At 43.3% G+C, this 23,299-nt stretch overlaps 2 protein-coding genes and 1 long non-coding RNA gene across 4 annotated transcripts in view; 1 reads left to right on the top strand and 2 right to left on the bottom strand.

Annotated features, from left to right (window-relative positions):
- Positions 1-112: 112 nt before the first annotated feature.
- On the bottom strand, positions 113-1,548 carry LOC147127364 (uncharacterized). Its single transcript, XR_015084098.1, has 3 exons — positions 1,127-1,548; positions 406-576; positions 113-327 (listed from the first exon to the last, which is right to left on the bottom strand). It is a non-coding gene; the product is annotated as an uncharacterized LOC147127364 (long non-coding RNA).
- Positions 1,272-23,299, top strand: part of csrnp1b (cysteine-serine-rich nuclear protein 1b) — a 92,419-nt gene continuing 70,391 nt past the window's right edge. Inside the window, exons 1-2 of one of the 2 annotated variants that reach the window (XM_086019993.1) lie at positions 1,273-1,627; positions 15,340-15,427. The gene's annotated coding sequence lies outside the window, so the exon portion shown is untranslated. Of the gene's footprint in view, positions 1,628-15,339; positions 15,428-23,299 lie in introns of both variants that reach the window. The other variant, XM_086019994.1, reaches the window with a different exon arrangement.
- LOC147127363 (xin actin-binding repeat-containing protein 1-like) lies at positions 3,011-12,380 on the bottom strand. The gene is made up of 7 exons (XM_086021581.1): positions 12,212-12,380; positions 11,662-11,740; positions 10,843-11,190; positions 10,542-10,620; positions 8,496-8,641; positions 7,680-7,727; positions 3,011-7,366 (listed from the first exon to the last, which is right to left on the bottom strand). Exons 1-7 carry the CDS (start codon positions 12,337-12,339, stop codon positions 3,011-3,013), a joined length of 5,184 nt encoding a protein of 1,727 aa, XP_085877707.1. The 5' UTR covers positions 12,340-12,380.

Genomic DNA, 23,299 nt, shown 5'->3' with positions numbered 1-23,299 from the left:
GCAATTTTGTTACAGCTGGCAGCCTGACATAATGGACCTGGTGTGTGTGAAAGGTTTCCCAGTACTTGAGGAATTAAGGAATAGTTGAGCCTTTGAAAACAAGACGTTTTCTTCTACTTTTTAAACATTTTATTCAAATCTTTTACAAAAACAATGAAATTGGATTTGAAGGGGATGAGGAAAAGCAATCATTAAAACGAATTACTCTAATTTGTGAAGCAACTGGAGACAAAAAAAATTGTCAGGGCGTATAAACTACGCTCATCAATCCTTGTGGCAACTCCTGCACAGCTTCTGGATTTACTGCGTAGTCATAGTCGCCATCCCCTGAGAACAGAGTCATTACTGGTGATAAATGATCAATCAATAAGGATCAGTGTGTATGTTCGAACACAGTTTACTCACAGCAGGAGGATTATCTAAACCTCCGATTCAGCACGTGAGGTCTTGAGCAGCCATCGGTTCTTGTGCTGGGTGTGTCCAAAGCCCTCGTCGTAATTCCCTTTCCTTTGGAACAGTTGTCGGTAGTGGAATACGCAGTAGAATTCCCCGTGTAAAGGAGCGTAATTGATCATGCTACGAAATGAGCACAAGTCGCCGGTTATGGGACGAGAAAGCAACTCTGGATAAAGCCGTGTGGTTGTCTGCAAAGTCGTTTGAATGCCACAAAAATCAAGAGGCACACAATTGCTTGCTACAAATTGAAAATGAAGTCAGAGTAACTAATTGGAGTTGTCCACCAGAAAATTTGTAATAATCAAATTCAGAGGTAGGATGGATCAATTATTAGGGATCACAAACATACTGGGTGACATGTTTGCAGTTGTAGAACTACATGTTACTTAGTGAGGCAAAACTAAACTACCAATAGTTGAAATCTGTGCCTCACTACAGCATGTACTTGTTCTACGAGTGTACCTGACTCATTCTACCAGTGCACATGAGAGCTCACAGGCTAGAAAAGAAAAATTGTCAATAGTAAGACAGTCACAATTGTTCTACTAGTGCGCTGAATAGGACAAAGCGGGACAAGGATTAGTATGTGGACCATTCATACTTATGGACACGCACACAAACTCCACACCGTGGTCTGCTTTTCAATCGGATTTTTCAAAATGGGCCTCACTTGATTTAAGATGACCTTGTGTGCAGTATAAAACAGGTGAGAAATTCAACGCCATTTTGCTGCAATGGGGGGCCACCAAAATCAAAACCAAAAACTAGTGTATCCCATGCAGTCAAAAAAATTCATAATGGGTCTCGTTTGAAAACTGGCGAAGTTTAGATTGGGAAATAGGTGAGAAATCCGGAGTCCAGGTGTGTGTCGTTGCGAGGGGGGCGGGGTCCCGGAAGAGAAGTCTAGTAGCAGCAGGAGGTAGCGCAGATGCGCTCAGTAACATGTGTGATTGCCCCAGAAAAATGTTCGCTGCTGAAATGGGATGCACTGGAGCCCTTCAGTGGAATAAGCAAGCAATACGACATCCCGTTCATGCATCTGTGTTTCATCGCTGTCGGTCACTGGACCGAGAGGTGCGTGAAGTTTACCGGTTGAACAAGCCAAACACACCTGCAGTCGGATCGCCCCTGACTACGTCGGAGTTGAGGACACTGACAACACACGAACAAGGTAACTATGCAAATTAAGCTCGCATATATGTTTCGTTGTCTATTTAAACGTGTTGGTTGGAGATCTCAAAGAGTATGTGGACATCAAAACGCACACACAAAAATGTAGCTATAAAGAGAGTTCACATGCAAAGTTGACTGACTTACTTAATTGTTGGACCCGGGAACACAGGATAGAGAAGAAAACAATTGTAAGGAAGAACACTAAAGACTGAAGTGACATTTTTTTCTTTGGTAATTGAATGTCCTTGTTGTGAGACTACTGTTTTATTATTGACATTATTACACTTAAAAGATATTAGGAAATATTTTGTTAAAGCTGGATTGTCGACAGAAGAGGTATTATTTAGAGCATTGTCATATTTAATATTTCAAAAGAGAGACTGTTTTTTTTTTTTTTTTTTTTTTACCCGTATGGAGGAAGCATAATTTAAATTACGGCTGCACAATATATTGAAAAAAATGCCGCCCTTGTGATAATGGCAAATGCAGTGCAGAATGCAAAACACGTGCAATAAATTCATATGGAATTATTAGCACTACATAACTTGAATAGATACGAATACATTCATATTTTAACGCATGTCTTTTTTCATTAGATAATAAAGATGTAATTTCTTTAAGTGCATGTTAAATATCACAATATCGTTACAGGTAATCCGTTTTTTAAAACGGTAGATAAATAACAAAACCAGCGTCTTCACTCATGCAAAACTGTGGAAAACATTGCCACCTATAGGCGGGAAAGCGCAAATGCGGTCTTTTAGGTGGAATGCAACACTTAACCGGAGCGCGACCCTGGAGCCAACTTCAGCGTCGTGTACAATGAAACATTTCTATAATTAGGAGCGGACAGGTTGAATTTTTTTTCATTTGAATCAGGTGTGTTGCAGCTTTGAGAGATGGAAAACAGGCAGGACAGCGGCCTGAGAAACAGGATTGAAGACCCCTGAATTAAGCCATTAGTTTTCCCCATAATCATTCAAGAAAATTGAATCAAACACCCATCCCTCATTGTAGACTCATATTCAGTCATTGTAAAGTTTCTGTACAAGCTCTTTTTTTGTACAGCAACTGATTTTTGAATTTGTTCTCCATGTCTCACCTTAGTGTTTTCTTGCACTTTTTACAGCAGAAGCAACTTTTGTGAAAAACGTATTTGTCTGTGCTCATTTTTTCCATGGGATAAACTGGCTTCAAACAGGCCGAGCACGTCTCTTGGTGACTGAGATGGAACTGATGAGACAAGTGAGACAGACAGTTGAAAACCAATCATCTGTATTTGTCTAAAACAAACAAAAAAATGCATCCCAGTACGTCATCACTCAGAAATAACTGAAATTCTGTACACAACAGTCATTACAAAACGTATAGTGTTCTCGAATTAAAGATTTTGGGTGACCGGCAGCAGAACCTCCGGGTAAGTCGCGACCTGATGCAAAGCTGGCCGGGTCACTATCAGATCTGTGGATGACGTCGTTCTGGTGTCTGGTTTGCTGGCGACGACGGTGGTGGAGGAATAAATCCTGTTGCCGCGGGCATCCGTCTTCTCGTAGTTTTCTGTGATGGTCTCGCTGCCAGAGATTCTGCTCCCCTCCAGGTCCGTTTGCACCTCGAGAACGCTAATCTCTCGTTGCGGGAAGCAGCCGGTGGGCTCTTTTTTGCTAAAAGCAGGACTGTTGCGTTGAAGCAGTTTGGTTGAGCGGAATTTCTCCGGGCTGTGCTGACAAGCTGGGCAGGTTGTGGCCTCTTGGGGCAGCAGTTGATCTGTCTTTCTGGCAGCTGACTGTATGGAGATAAATGCAGGTGAACATGGATGACCTTCTCTGTACTTTGGGGTCTGCCCACCCGATGAAGCCTCGGGGTCACCTTTCACCTGCGGGGATGCTGTATTGCTTGTTTTGCTAACGTGACCTGACGCCGAGGTTCCTTCTAACGACTCCTTGAACAGGCATGACAGACCGGCGATATCAGACTCCGATTTTAAAGTCGAGACAGAGTAAAGGGCCTTCTTAATGGCTTCCTCGATGTCAACAAGCCGCGCCAACGTCTGCTCCTTGAGAGTCATAATTTCCTCACTGGCTCGTTCAAGATCTCCAAAAACATGCGCCATTGAGGACTTACTCTCTGTTGCGAATGTCGCCTGCGTCGTCTCGTCTTTGCGTTCTGCTTTCCCTTGCCTTGGCTTCTTTTTGTTCGAGGAGACAACCCAGTCGGGGACATTCTCATACACTTTCCTGAGGGACCTCACGTCAACCTCACTGGTGTCCCCTTCGATCTCTTGGACTCGACCGAGGATGCCCCGCAGCTCCTCCTGCTTTCGCAAGTTGTCAAAAATCTCCATGGCAGCCCCGATGTTGCCCCGCATGATCTCGTCCATATGGACCGACAGACGCTGGCGCCGTTCGTCCTCCGTCTCTGTCCTTCCCCTCTTTGCCCTCAACTCAACCTTGGCCTCCTGTTTAACTTCTTTCTCCTGTTTGGCTTCATTTTGTTCCCTTGTGTGCTGTGGTTCTGCAACCACCTGTGCAGGAATGTTTGACATTTTGTTGTCAGGTTGAGCTATTTTCACTCTTTTTGGTTTCGCAGGTGGTCTCTTTTTTGGAAGGTCATTCGTACCCCCAAATTTTTTGCATGCCTTGTTGAAATTGATATGGTCTTCCTCCGTTTCCGCCGCCTTCTCTTCAACCAGCATGTCCTTGGCCACTTTCTCCTGGACTGTCTCTTCCTTCTCTCCTACTTGGTCTCGATCATATTTTTCCACTGCGATTTGCGATCGATGGATTTGGTGTTTTTCACCTATCTCCTGAGGCTTTTGTGATCCTTCACCCAACCTTCTGTCACTCACGACATCATGTTCCGACTCTGTAACAGTGTTTATTTGAGACATTTCTTGAGTTTGTTTCTCGGTGTCTGTTGAATTTGTATCTTTTAATAGCTTAAATGAGTTTGTTTGTTTATTTTGCGGGTTGACTTTCAAATGTTCAGGTTTTGGAGGGATGACTGGTTTTGGTCCAACAGGCCTTCTACTTTTTGGCGCAGCGCTACTTTCTGACTTTTCATTCACAAGAGTTTCCTCTTCTGTGACCGTATTTGGACTCACTTGAGATTGGCATGCCATTGCATAAACATCTTGGTCGATTGCCTTGTCACTGGAAACTTCAGCTGCATTTTTGATGATTTCTCTGGGAGGTTTTGAGGAGTTCCGGTATATCATAGCTGCTTTGAAATCTCCCCTAGTGACATTGACGTTAGACCTCTCTAAGGAATCCAATGCTGCTTTGATCTTACCCTGACAGACAATTTCCTCCTCTTCTTGCTGTGTTTCTGAAACATCTGGAGAAACCGCAGCAGCTTGGAAGTCTTGCAATGGGAACTCCTCTGTCCTGTTTTGGTTTTTACTCCTTTTAGCTGTGTGGGTTTCCTCGGAAACATTTTGATGAAGGCACTTCATTTCGTGTTCAATATCTGCTGCTGAATTGATCCTCAAACCTATTCCATCTGATTTTCTACTGTTTTGGGGTGATGTGTTAGGTTTGTAGTGTATTAGTTGTGAATCGACATCAGGGGCCGAGATAACTGGTTGCTCAGTATGTTGTGCCGATTTGGATCCATGTTTTCCTTGTGATAACTGATGTAAAGATTGTGCTTCCATTGTGGCTTCTTGGAGGCTATTGATTGCAATTTGGAGGTGGGAGACGTCGTCCTCATCATTTACCACTTGGATTAACTCAGCTTGGAGGACTCGGTCTCCACACTGTGTCTCGAATTGCGCAAGAGCGATGGAGTCTATTGATTCTTCACGAAGTTGGCTTCCACAGTCGACAGATTTATTTCCCTCATGTCTTTCAGTGTGAATGTCAAAGTCGTTCACGGGAGATGAGTGAACATTATCAAGTGTCACATTTTGCCCTGTGAAAGACTTTGTCATTGTGTTTGAACGGGGATTATCTTTACTGACAGTTTGATTGGACTGGCTTTGCATTTGATCTTGAGAGAACATGTCTCTCAGTCTCTTCATGTCCACTGGTGCCCACTCTGGAGTACACTCATTTACACAACCGGCTTTCTGTTCAGGAGCAATATCTGCGCATTGTCCCAACTTCTGTTGAAGAATAACTTCCTGTTCTTCAACTGTTGACTTTCCCTGAAGAGTTTTCAGATACTCCAGTTCACCCTTTTCGATACAACTCTTAAATAGTTTCACATTCCCCTTCATTATCACTTCAGGGCCGACAGGTCCTCGACAGGCGCTGCTATCCGGAGATATTAAGGGTGATTGTCTTCCGTCCGTTCCTATGGAATACTCTTGAGGACAATATCGTTGCACGTCGTCCTCATCTGAATACTTGTAGAGGGAGTAAACGATAATGTCTGCAGATTTTTCAGCGGCCTCCTGGATGATCGCTCCTTTCCTCAGAGAATTGTCTTGATTAAGAATATCCTCCACAAGTTGAACCACATTGGCAGTGTTACACTCCGTGTCCTGGGTGCCGGTGTACTGATGCGGGTGCACGGGTACGTTGACCGATGTGCTTTTAATGCCTCCGTTGCAGGCCTCCGTTAGGTACGTGACCTGAGACTTAAGGTTTTCTCGTGGTAGCGCACGGAGTATGAAGTTTTGAAAATTACCCTCAGAAACGTCATCATAATTGATCTCGGCTCCATTCACTGATTTGGTGTAGGTGGCCTTTTTAGCTCGCATGGTCTCGTTGACCTCGATAATCAGGCCATCTGCATGAATGGCATGATAGTGATGAAGGGAGTTCAGTGACTCCTTGAGTGTCTCCACCATTGTCTCCACTTCGTCCTTGTTCTGATGTCTGATTTTGTCAAACGGCATTGATTCAAACAAATGGGTCCTATTTTTAACGTTGGCGGCAAAGTCATCGTCCGCTACTATTGTGGGTTTTGTCATTTGAGCATTGGGATGTTCAATGTTTTTAGCTATGAATGGGTTGTTTTTCATAAGCGATGCCCTCGTTTTCATACTCTCCTGATGTTCTTCAACATGACTGGACAATTCATCATCTTCCTTCCATGTGCTATGGCCAGCATCTTTGGGTTGTTCTGTCCAATTCATATGGCTGGGTTTCAGCTGGCGCTGCATATTCTGCTGGTCACAATTCTCCCTCTCCTGTTCTTGGAGTAAGTCAGTCAAAACACCAGGAGTAGAAACTTTACCCTGAACCTTTTCTGGACTTGACTGGGACGTATCCGAATATTGACTCTCAAATATCCTTCTGGTTGCCTGGACATCTATTCTCTTGACATCCTCGCATTCTCTGCTGAGATCGGGACAAGAAGCCACGGTTTGGTTGAGACGAGGCCTCTTGTCTTGGTGCTCAAAAACGGCAGATGTTTTACTGATATTGCCTCGTTGGACAAATTCTCCAGTTGTGTGCATCTTGGGGGTGTAAGGTGACACTTTACCACTTTGGGAACAATTCTCAAATATCAGGCGTCTGGAGCGGACCTCTCCCTCGTATCCAGTTTCATCAGCTGTCACCTCAGTCTCTGAGCTCAACACTTCAGCGAGCTCCTCGTCTACGACCTCATCCAGCATCTTCAGCTCGGGATGCGTGTGCTTAAGGAGTCTTCTCAGCTCACATTTCTGCCGCTGTTGGTACAGCCTTTCTTTGGACGTTTGGGATTGCAAGGATTGTTGTGACTGTGTCTCAAGGTTATCTGGTCCTTGTTGAAGGTGGTCTTCTATCTTCAGCTGGGTGTCCTCCGCCATCTTATGTAAGAACAAAGTGGTGCGGTCATCATTTGGCACTAAGTTGGTTATTAAGGTGCCGTGCTTCAGCGTGTGCTGACATGCTTCAGTTAATGAGATGCTTGTATTACCTTCCAAATATCACCTGATTGATGCACATCGTCAGTGAGTTAGCTGAACTCCAAAGCTTTCAACAACTGTAGGCACTCCAAATGTGAAGCAAACTGATGAAGCGAGTGTTTACTCTACAAACAGCATGCAGCTGTTTTGTCAATAAAGCGCAAAGGCAATGCATTAACTTTGTTTTGCGAAATTATGTGCAACGCTAACTTACCTTCATTTGTTTTACTTGTCTCCCAAGTTCAGATGACTGATCTTGCCCCTAGTTGGAAACAGAAAATAGTTCAAGCGCTATTTTTATAGGCTGCTCGGCACTGGAATTTAACAAGAATAAAACAAAACTGTAGAGGTGCAACGATCAATCGATTAATCGACAGCTAACCAATTATCAAATGAATCGATAATTATTTTTGGAAATTGTTTAAATGTTTAGATACCTTTTTTTTTTTTTTAAATTAAAATTGACCAAGTGTTCAGAATTTCATCTTAACAGTAAATATCTGGTTTCTGTAGTCCGCCATGAAAGCAGACTGATTATTTTTGTTTTGAATCAAAATGAAAAATTAGGTTTTACTTTGGGGAACAATGTTATGTCCTATGTTCTTGCATGTTACAGACAATTTCAATAATGAAGTCTACTTCATCTATTTCAAGCATTGATAAGCTTCCCCTGGTCTGCTTGGAGCATGCAACCCTTCAATCTGGATATGCTTTTTATCTGGTAAAAGCTGCTATAGTGATTGATTTGATATGACTGATGAAAGTCAGATCCAAATCAGGTTTGAACTTGTTCTTACTGTTTACTAACAGAAATCCTCATTTCTGTATTGCGAAAAGTAATTATCTGTTTTGTTTTGGTTTAGTCGAAGGACATTTTGGTTCATCCGGTTATTAAATTGTTTCAAAAAGTGACAACACCTTAATTGAACTGTTGTCATTTGGGCACATTGATTAGATATAGCTGCGTATCATCCGCATAGCTATGATGGCGGACAACTAGCAGACGCATGACGCAAAAGTGTGCAGTTACCGGTTTTAATGCTCTCTGCTTTGCTTCCTGAGTTGCCACCTTTGACAGATAGAGTGCAGACAAAGCTTTGACGGAGACGCACAGTTTCTCGCTCTCCTGAGCAAGAGCGTTTTCTCTAAAGTCTGCGATTGACCTCCGTTTGTAGTCTGCAAACACAAGTTCACATGAAAGATGTCAAGATGCAGTGAGACGTCATCCGGTGGTGGAATGAACAAAACAATAAATCACTTTCAGTGCTGTCATGAGTTTTATTTGCTACTGCGCTTAGAAGCTTTTTCATAGCAACTGCTGTGCGTCAGAGTTAAAAATATCCCTCTTGTGATGGTAAGGGAGAGATACCTGACCCCACTGGCACACATACTGACCAAGAACTAAAATTCATGTCACTGTTGACCAAGCACAGAAGAGCGGACTTTTTTTTTTCCCTGTATCCAAACCGACACAAAACCAAACATTCTGGATATCATGTTTTGCAACATTGATGTGAACCGAATCATTTAATAGTAAACATGCTAAAAATAAGTTCCCTTGAACTACAAATACCACGTCAGTGTATCACCAGGTGTTGGGACAGATGTCTTGATCAATTACGGTCTCTGTCTTCTGTTCTTACCGCAGTGACGTAACCTGCGTTGAACGCAAGTCAGGACGTGCTGTAGTCTATCACTTCTCGACGCTAACACAATTACATCATTTATAATTACAGTAAATATTTGTATGGAAAAACCTCTTCCAGGCAATGAATATGAATCAATCAAATAAAAGAACGGTAAGTACATGAAGTGAAATCAGTTTATGTAATGACTTAATTCTTATGCCACATGCCAACCCTAACCTAGAAGTGTTTTGTGTCGGGACAGTCGTAAATCGTATTGTCATCAATCAAGGGTCGATGTAGATGATTTGAGTTGCCCTTTTCATCATATGAAGACATTTTTTTCCCAAAAATATCATGTTTTGTGTGTTTCACTGTACTGCGATATCCACTAAATATGGTGAAAACATTGATTGACAGTTTCATTAATCATCTCTCATTAGTAAAACCAAAAATTCGATATCGAAACTTACTGCCCAGTGGTCCCCTACGACTGCATTTCAAATGTCTTTTAATTTTTAATTAAAAAAAAAAGCTGTTTGACTTGCTTGCAAGATCCAGTAGATGATTGTGGCCTCGAGAGAAACTAAACACAAGTCGGTACTCACCACCAACTAGCTGCTCCTTAAAAATCAGTGAGTATTTCCTCAAGTAATTTCCCGTTAGTGCCCGTGCTGTGGTCACGAGCTGTCTGGCACTCCTGCCCGAGTGACAGCTGAGCCTCGCACACGCTCCTCGCACTTATCGAGGGGCTAGGAGGCCGACTATTTCTGTCCTGCGTTGGAGTGGCCTGCCATGGTCACACCAGGTGGAGTCCACCAGGGCTCCTTGCAAAGTCACCCTACGCTTACTCTTTTCATTCCTACCGCCCAGTACGTTGACCCGCAGTCACACTCAGCTTTCTAGGGAATGTGCACCGGGCGAGCTGTTTTGTCTTTTCGAGTAACATGAGGACGACACTCGATTTGGGCAGGCTAACGATAGAAAGCAGACCGAATATGAAATGTTAGACTGTTTTACATATTAGAGTGGGCATTCCTCAGTGTTAACAGAGTTTGCGCTCTCGTGCTGTGTGACGATGTATTCTTACGCCGCCGCACCAAGGTAGTTCATTCAGCGCCATTTATAACGGAACAGCCTTATAGTTAGTAGAATGCTAATCAGCTTTAATATTGCCAAGCGGGCAAAGGAGTAGTTGTGTGCATTTTATTTAGTGCTTTGTTTAATGAGGGTTCATCTGTGCAAAGTTTAACTAAGGGCAAAGTCTGGGAGGAGATGTTTGTGTTGTTTATGGTTTTATAGTACTGTAATGCAGAAGTAAATGGGATGGGCCTCTGTGTTTAATACATCCAAATCACATTTACTTCGGTGTGTGCTCTCATTTTGAAACTGAGTCAATTATTCCATCATTTTTCATTTCATAGGAAATGATTATTTGGTCTTGTACTCACCGGCTTCGGCGGCCACAGTCCTTTCAACCTTGGTACCTCCAATTGTTTTTCGTTTCCCTGTCCAGGGTTGTGTCACCACCTTGAATGGACACAATACAAAAATAGTGGCAAACTTGGCCAGGAAGTCGAAAAGAAAATATGGAATTGATTTTTCACTTTGCAGTCACTGTATAACAGCATACGCTCGTCAGGGAAGACGTGTGTGTGCCAACTTAAAGTATTCAGTAAATTTCCTTTCGGCAACCATTTTTTTTTTTTTTTTTTTTTACACAGACTGTTTGTATCATGTAAGTTTCTTTACCTTCTGTGGCGCATTCCCTTTATCTCTCTTGCCAGGATGCACGTGAGCCTTCTGCTTCTCTGCCGATTTATTGATCCCTCCATTCATCACTGGCTTGACATCTTTGGAAGGCTTTGCCTCATGTGCCACTCCGAAAGTGCTTGTCGGCTTATTTCTTATCTCGAAACGTGCCTTCAAGGCCTCGATGGACACATTGGCGTTGTTTTGAAGGCTCCCCGTGGACTTGCTCCGGCTCAAACTAGTTTCGGGCAAAGAGCGTTCCCGTTTGTCTTGTCTGGTCTTGGGCGGCTCCAGCTGAGGGGTTTTTCTTTCCTGTGGGCCTTTCAGGGGCGGAGTCGCCGCTGTCTTCTTCAATCGGCAAAAGTGTGCATTTGTTTCATACAAGAGTATGCAAATATGCTGCTCGGTGAAAGCTTACCTCTTTAACCGATGGCTTCACTTTTGTGTTGAAATTCTCTTTTGAATCGGTGCAAGTATCTTCAATTGTCGCTTGATATCTGTTTAGGTCATAATGGATTAAAAATGTAGGCGAGGTTTATAGTAACAGATGAATTAGGACAGTGTGTCTTCCACCTTTTGACTAACTCGGACACATCGGCCTTGTTTTGAAGGCTCCCCGTCGACCTGCTGCGACTCAAATTGGTTTCGGGCAAAGAGCGTTCCCATTTGTCTTCTCTGGTCTTCAGAGGCTCCAGCTGAGGTGTTTTTCTTTCCTGTGGGCCTTTCAGGGGCGGAGTTGCCGCTGTGTTCTTCAGTCGGGAAAAATGTCCATTTATTTTATACAGAAGTATCCAAATATGTTGCAAAGTGAAAGGTTACCTCTCGAACCGATGGCTTCACTTTAGTGTTGAAATTCTCTTTTGACTTGGTGCGAGTATCTTCAGTTGTCACTTGATATCTGTTTAGGTCATAATGGATTAAAAATGTAGGCGGGATTTATATTAACAGGTGAATTAGGACAGTGTGTCTTCCACCTTTTGACCAACTCGGACACATCGGCCTTGTTTTGAAGGCTCCCCGTCGACCTGCTGCGACTCAAATTGGTTTCGGGCAAAGAGCGTTCCCATTTGTCTTCTCTGGTCTTCGGAGGCTCCAGCTGAGGTCTTTTCCATCCCTGCGGGCCATTCATGGTTGTAGTCTTCTATCAGGAAAAACGTCCACTTATTTCATATAGAAGTATCTAAATGTTGCAAAGTGAAAGCTTACCTCTTGAACTGATGGCTTCGCCTTCATGTCACAATTCTCTTTTGAATCGGTGCGGGTGTCTTCATCTTGATATCTGTTTAGGTCATAATGATGCATGAAAAGTGTAGGCTAGATTTATCTTAATGGATCGATCAGGACGTTTGTTTTTGTTTTTTTTGTGCACCTTTCGACCAATTTGGACACGGACACTGTCCTACTAAGAATCTTGGCATCCATCCAGGCTGGCTTGTCGTATGATGAGTGGACGCTACGTAGGGACTGGCTACGCGACAGCATGTTCTTCCGCTCCATTGTGGATAAAATCTTCTCGAATACGTGGCTGTTGTCCAGTGTGCTCGGTGTTCTGATGGTTAAATAGTTGGAGAACATTTTGACTTCCAGGGTGCATTTTATTTGTCTGGCTTTCAATATAGGCACGGATGCTTAGTCTTATCCTGTATTTGCTCGACAGGTCAGAGTGTCCAATTCTGATTCAATCATTTCCAGGTACATTTCAGGTGACACATATTTGATATGCTGCTTTTTGTGGTATCAGACAACTTCTGAAGGAGCAAATTATTGTTCGCACACAGTTGTTGTGCGTTAATCAGACATTTTGGCGACAAAGATGTTGTGTCAGTGTCGGAATAGTAAAGTTGACTAATCCCTAGTTGATTCACCATCTGACCACTGAAGGGCGCAAAAATCAATTTGCACAATTGGCAATAGCCAGAAATGAAAGTGGAGATGGTCTTTTGTTACAAATAAATTGTTCCAAAGTGGTAAGAAATACTAAGTATACATGCACTTTAATTTTTCAGTGTATATCCAGAGCTGTCATTTGTACTTCATATGCAAAAACAAATCGTGCACCTTTTTTACTTTCAGATGTTTCGTTGCTCCAAAATGTAAAGTGACCTAAAACATCTTTGAAAATGAATATTTAAACATTTCCAACAGTTACTGTGTGTTACTTCTTACTGAATCTACATCAAAGCATTTCAATGAATATTGAATCAAATCTCAACCTTAGTAATCGAATCGAATTGTGAGATTCTTAACACAATATCCAGCACTTATACTGCACGTCTGTGATCATTGACGGAAAGCTGGCGTTGACAGGGTATATATTTGAGTTGTGCGTTTACGTGGCACTCACATTAGCGGATAAGCACAACATCTCAGATTTTACTCCATATTTGGGCATTCTAAATATGATCTGAAGATATTTGATTCCATTAGTTTTTTTTTTCTATTCATGCTGACACATATCCCAACTGTGCCACTTCCAATTCCAATTGGTTGTTTTTATCTCTTGAACCATGTGGTGTAAATCCAGCCTTAGTGTTACACTAAAAGTTACTTGACACACCTTGAAGGACTCTATCCACACCCTTGTTCAAATCTGGATCCTTATTCTGCTCATATGTCATACGCCCAATAGCATAGTTGCATAAGTGATATTTGAACGTTTTTGGAAAACCAGAAAAATCACATTTTTCCTGTTGGAATTGTTTTAATCATTTGGTGACAGTAAGGTAAAAAAAAAAAAAAAAATACTGGCATATATATTATTAGGCTGACTATGTGGATTATGCCCTAAAATTGCCTGTGCTAAACAATGATGGCAGTTGTTATGCAATTTAATAATTTAAATCCTAACACGTTCCACTCCATTTCACTGTTTTTTTTTTAGTGTAACTGGTCAGTAATTAAATAATCTTTACCTTTGCTAATGTCCCTCTGCTCCCTGAGACGATCCGAAGCACTTCCGCAGCGTCGCAAGACTTGCGAAGCAAGACCAAAGTCCTCACGGGCACTAACTGTATGAAGTCATTTGGTACTCACAGTGGCATCAAAATCGCTCGCATGGATAATAATTTTGAGCTGCTTCCAAGGAGATAAACTCTAATTGTTGAAAGTTTTTGGGATGAGCTTTTGCAGTAGCAAATGGGACATCCACAACGCCAAGCAGAGCACACTTGAACTTGAATGTCTGTTTCTTTCTTAGAATCAGTCAGTTATATATTTACTAATTTACTGTGCAAGATAACAGGACAGAGTGTGCTTGTCCACACATGTAAATTAATAGTGGGCTGGATCTCACCTGCAAGTGCGCGCATGCTCATGTATAGCTTCGATTGTGCTTGAAAGTGACAATAAAATATGATAACTTGGTGTTAGTGATCTACCAGGAAGCCTTCACTGATTAATAATCAAGTGGGTCGACAGGATCTTGGCTATGCAATCAATGTAACTTGCCTCTCCCTTTCGAGGGGTAGCATTAACGCTTAATATAAATTGCAGAATTTTGGGAGTGCTTTTTTCAATGATAATTTTGATTAACCTGGTTTGGGATGCAATGAAGTCACAGACCTCTTTTGAAGTCTTTTTTTAATCATCTTAATAGCTTCATTTATATTAAAACGCCATAATTGAAAAATTATTAGCTTCAACCTGCAAACCAGAAATAAAAAATATTTTTAAAAAAAAGGTGCATTTATAGGTTTTGGCCACACGGAGGCAATACAAACAAGAGAAAATCACCACAAGGACACCTGGTTGTTAATAATTTTTCTGGACTAGTGTATATATGTATCCTATTAGCATTTCTCGCACACTGTTGAATGCATGTTAACATGCAGCCCAAGCCGCTTTCGTTCACTTGGTCTTTGTATGTTGCTTCCCACTACTTCCCACTTCCACACGTGAAATGCAGTGGAGCTGTTTGAAACAATGGCTGCTATTGTCAGCACCCACAATTCCTTCTTTCTCTCTCTTTAGTCTTGCCTTTCTGCTAATAAGTCCTCAGACAAATAGAACCACTCACCCCTGAGGCAAAAAAAAAAAAAAGAAAAAAAGAGCGAATCCTCTCCCGACTGGAATCCTCGCACCCCCCCCCCCCCCCTCGGCCTCAGAGGCGCTGCACACTCAGATGAAAGGGAATACGTGATGTGCCGCCTTTTGGACTGTGAACCCTGCAGTGTTATTATGGGCCAGGTCGCCAGGCTCTTGTCTACGTTTTTAAAATATACTCGCCGGCCGACGTTGGCCTTGCTTGGTGAATATTTTTGTACTATTTTTGTACTGTATTTTTGTAATACTTTGGTGTATGAAGTGCTGCCTCCATGAGTCATTTTTTTCTTTGTCTTTATATATGCTCTGAAGAATTAGGGTATGGAACGTATACTATTTTGCGTTTTTTATTTATTTTTTTGCCGATTCACACCAATGCACCCGGGAGCTGTTTTGAATTGTGGGAACACGATGCTGAGCTTGCTACATTTTTTTTTTGTTTTGTTTTCATTTCAGTGTGCTCACCAAGCGTGACAAACAGCAGAGGGTGCAAAAGACCACACGAAGGCACACTGGCGGCTCCTGTGGAACATTCACCAGTGAGGTTAGTCCAGGCCAAATTGTGGCCAGCAGTGAGAAACAGGGTTCAGCTCAGTTCAGTTCAGCACTGACTAGTAAACACACCACATTGTGTGTAGTGACTGTGAAATTGGTGCGCAGAACCCCATTTTGCTCCAGCCCAATACTGTCCTCATTTGACCCAAGTGTGGTCTCTGTTATTTCTTCCCAAAGAGCTTGAATGCAACAGTTATGTAGTTGAATGCGTACGCACGCATGCAAGCACACGCACTTGCTTCCTCACATGGCTGGTCATGAGTTAGCGCACGATGGATGATAATAATAACATGCATCGTGACATCAGAGGGCTGTGTGTGCGTGACTCAGTATCGTGCGCGTGTGTGATTCCTGCTTCTCCTACTAGTGACGTGACTAAATGTTTTGATTGGGGAAAAGAACGTGCAAGGTTTCCGACGCAGTTGCGTTGATGGAAATAAAAGCTATTTTAAGGTTTCTCAGTTGGGCTGGGCAAAATGGCCTTAAGATGTTTCTGTCGCTCTATTTTTTCCCCACTCATACCCAATTTCTGGTTGTAACTGTTCTTTGTCCACTTTCCAACTACTCATCAAAGGTTTTAGAGCACTTAAATGTTTCTTTTTTTTTTTTTTTATTGAAAATCAGACAGTTCAACTTGGAATGGTAAAAACTAAGGTAAGTGATGAACTGCCAGAGGGTAAAAAAAAAACAGGTAAAGTTACCCACAAATAAAATGTGTTTTTGTTTTATGCTTTAAAGATTGATTGCTTGACTTCTTTTGCACTTGAATTGTTTGTTCTGTGCTTTCATTTCACAGTACAATGAGACTTAAATTTAAATATTCAAGGAAAAAAAAAAACTTGGCCGGCCCTTACGTCTTTTGTCGAAAAGTAACATGTCTTTATTCATGTAGAGTTGCAAAGGTGAGGCGAGGCCATCTTGGCAAGCTCGGAAGCTAGAGAGAGACAGATGGTTTTTTTTGAAGTGCCGATACGATTATTCGTGGTCAAGGAAGCCAATAACTGATATTCATTTTCAGAAAAAGGGGAGATAATGGTGTCAAAATGAAAAAAAAAAACAACACCTCTTAACGTTGTGCAAATGTCTTTAAACAAGGAACTTTTCCTATTAGCAAAATGTTGAAGGTTTTTTTAGACAAGAGACATCTTTGTTTTAAAATTCTAACACGATGTTTGGGGGAGCTCGAAAGGTTATTGGCGCGTCTTAAAAAAAATAAAATGAAAACTTAAACAAATAGCTCTCTATAGTTTCCTACAGTGAATACATTTTTCCAGAATTTCAAAGCAACCATTGTTAAATTTTCACTTATGAATTTTAGACATAAACCAAAATGTGCAGAATTCTCAGGGGGTCAGCAGCATCACCTAAAAAGTGAATTGAAAATGTAAATAAATAGGTCCCTCAATGATCTCTTCTCCGCCATCAGATTTGTAAAAAAGCATGTTGCCGATATTGATAATCGGCCCCACCGATATTCAGAAGCAAATATCTCGGTTCAAAAGTAAATTGGCAGGCTCTTCACATGGAAAACGTTATCAAACGCATTCCATTTTTTGGTGTGTTTTCCTGTTACTATACTGACTGTGACTCTCCTTTCCCACATGTGAAAACATTACTCGAAGTAGGTGTACTGTAAAAAAAAATAAAATTCAAAATTCCTTAAAACTCAGCGAGATAGTGAAAGCGCAAACAACGAACACTGCATTCTCTTCATATGTGTTCACATGCCCGGTAGAGAAAATCAATGTCTTATTTTTTTTTTTTTCCCAGTAACGCTCAGGAACTCGCTGGACTACCCGCAACACATGCCCGCCATTAGTCGGAACAACCTCTCTGCTTTCCACATGCGCGTGGCATGAGTTGTGTGCTCGCTCTGTCCCTCTGCAGGTGTGCGCGTGTGTGCGGCGCCTGAGCAGCAACGTGCCTCAGTCCAGCTGAGTGGGAGTGACCTGGCCCTAAGCCTTCCTCTCCCTCGGCGGCGCAAACGCCGCCCACCTCATTAGGCTTGCGCGGAGCGTGGCGAGGGCTCGCATGTGTTTGTGTGTCAGCGGGAGTGCACGTTTCACACGTGTGGCCGCCGCGGCGGAGGAGGTCTAAGCTGCTTTGGCGGGTTTAGGAGGCCCGGCGTTCGCCGCGCGCCCCGAGGGGGCGAAGGCGCGGCCGAGGTTACGATAGGCCGTCCCGCCGAGAAAGAAAGTGACGAGATGAGAAAATGCTGACGTGTTTTGTGAATGCTCGCCTGATTAGCAAGAAAGAGACTGTTTATTGGGCTTTGGAAGAGAGCAATTAATGTGTTGCATTTGAGGTCCGCGCCGCTGATTGCGTTGCTTATTTATGCTGCAGTGTAAAGAAAAAAAAATAGATTGTGGTGAGCGCAATCAACTTTGCAGTAAAGTCGACGTGACAAAGAAGCTGCTCAAAGCAAGCTCGCTTTGCATTTTGGGAGAACAGCGAGCAAGAGTCTTCATTTCCTTGAAGTGATGATATATTAAAGTTGACAGTGAGAGGGTGAGGACAGGGACTGAGTCAAACTTTCACATGTCTTTTAACTCATTCACTGCCAGACATTTTCAGACCCTCTCTTACCCTAACGTTTGGGGAAAAAAAAAAAAGAAAAACATAAATTCCTTGGATTAAACGGATGGACTGTGAAAAGATGAGTAAATTCGTCAATGGAAGTGAATGCGTTAAAGAACATGAGGGATATTGGGCGGTTTCCATATCGCAGATTCTCACATCCGATAAAACTTTATTGAAATCTGCTTCCTGTCACTTCAGCCATATTCTACTGAGCAACCCGGACAGAGAAACACATCACTTTTCTCTTAACTACAGTTCTGGAGATGCATAATTTTAATTTAACAGTGACAATATCCACTTATTGATGTTGACATCAAAGTTGGGGAAAAAAAAAAAAACCAAGATCAACTTGCAAGTTTTCCCCAAAGCGCTGCGTTTAAGATAGAAGCACGCACACGCATGCAGGGAGCGCGTGTCTTCCTTCAGGACTTGCATGTTCCTCTCCGCTCCGATTCACCGCACGTCCAGAGCCGGAATATCAGGTTTCCTGCTTTGCTTTGCACACTTTGTACTCTCAAGCCTCACCTTTTTGTTCCCTCTCCGTCAGCACACGGCGGCGCCGCATCAGGACGCTCTCAGAGGATATTACCCACTGACTAAATGTGTCACCGCTGTTGTCCACGTTGCTAGGAGATCAGAATTATCACCGGAGTAGTTTTATTCGGACAATACACGGACACTCCAAATGAGTCGGGATTCGTCTTTTTTCTGTGTGTGTGTGTGTGTTTCATTCATGTTTGATATTCTTTCCTGCGTATGGCACCCCAGCTGACCCCCGCCGTGGCGCCAGCTGAGGCCTGCCACTGCGAGCAAGGAAGAGGAGGTGGAGGAAAGGCCGGGCGGGGTGAGGGAGGGTACCCAGGGAGAGTGTATGACGATAAAGGCGAAAATGGATGAAGTGGAAAAGAAAGGAAGGACAAGCATGAAACAATGAGAGGGTGGATCGGCCTGAGCTTGGAATGAATTGCTCCTGTGTGCGCTCCGCTTTTTATCTAATAAGTCAACTCCGGAGGTGAAGGCTGCCAATGCAATCAGCTGCGCCAGAAAACAAGTTTGTGGTTGCACTGCGGGTCAGCCCAGGCATTTCCCCCCCCCCCCCCCCCCCTCCTTTTTTTGAAATGTGAGACGTCACTGCGCGCAGCTTTTGGAATGTCCTGCGTAGACCCGAGGCAGGCTCTTATCTGTTATCGCTCAGGCGGTGATCATTTTGTTTTGTAAAAGGGCTCATATCTTACATAAGCAGACGTGGAAGAAGCCACAACAGTGGCGTTTTACAAACGGGGGTACACACATGGCAATTTTTTTTTTTTTAACACCTTAATTGAAGAAAATAATCTGATATCGTGTTCTTACTGTTAAGATTACGAGCACAGTACGCCATACGTTTTACAATGGTAAATATTGAACCGGTTGAACATTTACCATTGTTAACCCGGGGCCATTTAGGGGGAGCAAATTATACTCAACACACCCCACACCACAAAATAATCGCTCGGAATAATCTTTTCAAGACGTCCGCCAATCGGCCCTTTTATGACTTTGATTGCAACCACCGAGTCAGCCAAACCTTTGAATGGGTTTGGCCCAATTTCCTCGGTCGGAGCTTACGGGGGCCGTTTGCGAGATTTGTTTTCTCAAGGCCGATTAGCGGCATTCGCTTGGGATATTAGCCCACTTTGATATCATTCGCGGGCAGCAAATTCAATCTGCAGTCGGTTATTGCTCGTCAGCCCTTCTCATTGTTTTGCAGTTACAGCATGACTTATCTGGAGAGGAAAAGTGATTGTAACCACTTTAAGGTGAACAGACAAGATTGTTTGCAGCAGTCAGTCAGCTTACTCCATTCCAACCACGGCTGCTTCTTGATGTTGGGCGGCATTGTTTCTCATCTGTAAAGACTTTGGCTCAACTTCCATTGCAGGTCCAAGATTCCGCTTTTGAAAAGTAGTCCGACAGGACTTGTCGCTTGCCGCTAGCTGCTAACACACTTGCGGTGACAAGTCAGGTCAACCGCAGCAATGATTACAAGAACATGCCGCCATGTGCTGCCAAGGCCAACTTCAAAATAAAATCCTTCCAAGGCTATTGCGTTGATCACGTAAAATGTGGAAGGCGGCGTGTTTACCGTATGAACAAATGTTACGGCCGGCTTTCTACTCAAATGACTTTTTTATGAGAGATTTTGTGGACTAATTTTCGGTCAGCTAACGATCATTAGCATCAGGGTTGCTTATGTTTTTGGTGGCAGTCGCTCATCCATAAAGACTCTGCATTTGGAACAGGTGGATCACGATTTGAGTACGCTCCAACCTGTTATTGGAGGACTGCTAGTCTGACCCCTGACTACTTTCGAAGTCAACACCATTTGTGCCCCATCCCACTCTAGAAACAGTTGGGTTGAAAATAACACAATTTTGCGTAAAAAAAAAAAGAAACGGACCGATCCACTACTTGGGTCAATTTGACCCAACTTTCTGAAAACAACCTCAAAAATTGGGCTGTTTGTACAAAACAACGCAAGAAGGTGGGTCGAATTGACCCAATTACTGGATCGGTCCATTTTTGACCCAAAATTGTTTGTTTTTTTACACCCAACTATTTTTAGTGTACAATTTTCCTTGAGGATAAATGGATCAATCCGTCCATTTTTCCCCATTTCATTTTGTCTCAAAATGCTTCCGCTCATGTCGCTTCCTTAGCCAGTCACATTTTGAAAAATAGTCGCTAGAACGGTCGGAAAACATAAATATAGCGACCAAATTACTAAGTTGGCAACATTGACGAGCTCCTTTCTCTTCACAGCCACGTGATGTTAGTGTAAACCCGACAGACGGACCTTCGGAAGCCGCATAAAAAAAAAAAAAAAAAAAATGATTTGGAAGAAACAGATAAAATCAAATGAATGAATCAACCAGCCCTATTTGGTCATGCGTTGTCCCTCCGAGTTGTGGCACGACATCCCCGCTGCCTCACTCCCACCCGCGCCTTTTCCTCGCAACCTCCACACCGGCGCACGCTCCCTCCTGAGGCAGCACTTCGGTCACATTGGTTATTAATACACTGCATCGCCCACCGAGTGTGCTCAGCACAGGAGTGAAAATATCTGACAGGCGCTATTTATAGAGCCCGCAGGCAGACGGGGAGGAATCCACGGCAACGTGATCCAGCCTTTTCTGGAGTCGTGTTCCACGAGAAAGGGCCTCGGCGGGAAAGGAGTGCGGGTCAAGCCGCGCAGCTTTCGCCATGAAGGGAAACGCGCGCACGGGCAGAAGCAAACGAAACACCTGCTATAGGCTGCGCCACCACAAGGGGGCCACCAAGAGCATTTAACACTCAACCGAGCCCGATTATTGAGGAAGAAAAATGACGGCAAAAAGTTTGATTGTGATTTGGCGTCTTTTGTCACCTTGTTTCAGCTATATTACCTCTGTTCGAGTATATCATTAAGTACTTGTTTGACATTTTGTTTGTTTTTATTATTATTGGCAGGCAGCTCTGAAAGTACGTTTCATCCAAAACAGCCGCTGGGTGCGGCGCACGGTTGAAAGACGCGTGTTCCAGGCAAACGTGACGTAACGTGACTGCATAGGTGTGCGCCTGTGTGTCACTCAGCGCCTCCTCACTCGGGCTTGCGACTGTGATGACATCCCAAAGGAATGCGCGTGTTGTTATGAGCTCATGCTTCTCAGCAAGCCCGTGTTTAGATTGCACGGCAGCTGCATGAGGCCCAGAGTGTCAGATGCAGGTCAGCTGGGGATGCGCCGACTTCTTTTCTGGCTCGGCTCAAAAACGAAGCCCTTTTTATTGTCGGCTGTCGCGAAAAGATTATTTTGAGAGATTATTCTGTGGTGTGGGGTGCGTTGACAGTTTTCCTCCCCGATTTGCTCGGAAAACATTCGGGGCGGATAATTGGCTTTGCTTTCAACAGACAAAAGCCTTCCCCAGCGGTTCCCACACAGTCGGAAGCATGCGGTGGTCCCAAATGTCTTGGCAAAATGAAGAATTAAGATTAATAGGCATTTAAGGGGCGGTCTCTGCCCCGTATTGATTAGTGTATTGATTGGGAGACCTCTGTCAATAGGGTTGTCCATTTGGTGAAATTTGTTCGTATAACCCGGCGCCACCTCAGATGTTTCCTGTCAACATATCACCCCCGGGAATATTCAGTAGACCTTTTGTTAAACTGTCAGGTTTTAATGTCGAATTTATGTTTTTTAGATTTAGTGGGTGCAGACCCAATTTTACTGTAGCAAACCGCTGCTTACGCGAAGTTTGCTATTCATTTATTCGCATTCATTCCTATGTAAACTATGCTCAGCTATTTGTTGAAAAACTCACTTCAGGTTTTGGTGCTCTTTTTATCATGTCACTTGATGCCACAAAATGGCACCGAATCCCTGGCTGATAGGAAAGTAGTAATTGGTGTCAGGATGTTATGTTGAAGTGATGCATCTCCACTTGTCAGAACGCGTTCTAGTCCAATGGATGGATAAAGCAAAAATTCCTTGGCAGAAGGCCCAAAATTATAGTAAATATTTGTGTGAAAAGCACTTTAGGCCTTAAATAAAAAATAAAAAAAGTGAAAAACTGTTATGACGATGGCCTTCTTGTGCTATGTGATCCCTTTTTGCGGCAGGTAGGGACAAAGTCCTGCCGCGATTAGTGAAAATCTGCAAGTAATTGACACCCTCCCCCAAAAAGCCAAAACGGCAAAGGATTACTTTTGTCTAAATGAAGTGCCTCAACTCACTTCAGATAGTTGCATCTTTAGTTCACTGTGCTTGTCCAGTTCATTGCGCGCCTTCCGTTACCTCGAAACCTCGTATGTCAAGACCCTCGAAACTATACTCTTGTATGTTGCCATGTAGCTCTACTTCGTAAATGTCCTCCTTTCCTCACGCTGTGTCCTCTTCTCCTCTTTTTTTTTTTTTTTTTTTTTGCTGCTGTAGCACTACTGGATTGATGTTCAGTGCTTGTGACACATCTGTTGCCCCCTGTAGTCCACCCTTCTCCTCCTCCTCCTCCCTCCCTCTGCTCCTCTTCTTCTGAGACACACACAATCCACTGTGTGTGCGTGTGTCTCTGACTGTGACACACACACACGCACACACAGTGGTAAGCAGACGGACTGTCAGACCGCACGTCTGCCTTTTCTGGTGACGACGCAGTGTACTCGCGAGCCTGCGTGTGTTCTGCCCGAGCATGTGGAGCGAGTCACGTGTTCGTGTCCTGTCTGTCTGCTCACCTGGTGGTTGCCATGGGAACAGTCAGACAGCGGCAG

The sequence above is a fragment of the Filicampus tigris genome, chromosome 21 (assembly GCF_054856515.1).
Source record: "Filicampus tigris isolate MCC_2025a chromosome 21, RoL_Ftig_1.0, whole genome shotgun sequence".
Taxonomy (NCBI): Eukaryota; Metazoa; Chordata; class Actinopteri; order Syngnathiformes; family Syngnathidae; genus Filicampus; species Filicampus tigris.
This window is presented reverse-complemented; position numbering and strand designations above follow the sequence as displayed.

Coding starts and splice junctions, on each gene's coding strand:
- LOC147127363 (XM_086021581.1), bottom strand. CDS start 12,339: ATGGAGCGGAAGAACATGCTGTCGCGTAGCCAGTCCCTACGTAGCGTC. Junction 7,728..8,495: donor AGCAGAGAGCATTAAAACCG/GTAACTGCACAC, acceptor GTTTCCAACTAG/GGGCAAGATCAGTCATCTGA. Junction 7,367..7,679: donor GACAAGTAAAACAAATGAAG/GTAAGTTAGCGT, acceptor TTCTTACATAAG/ATGGCGGAGGACACCCAGCT.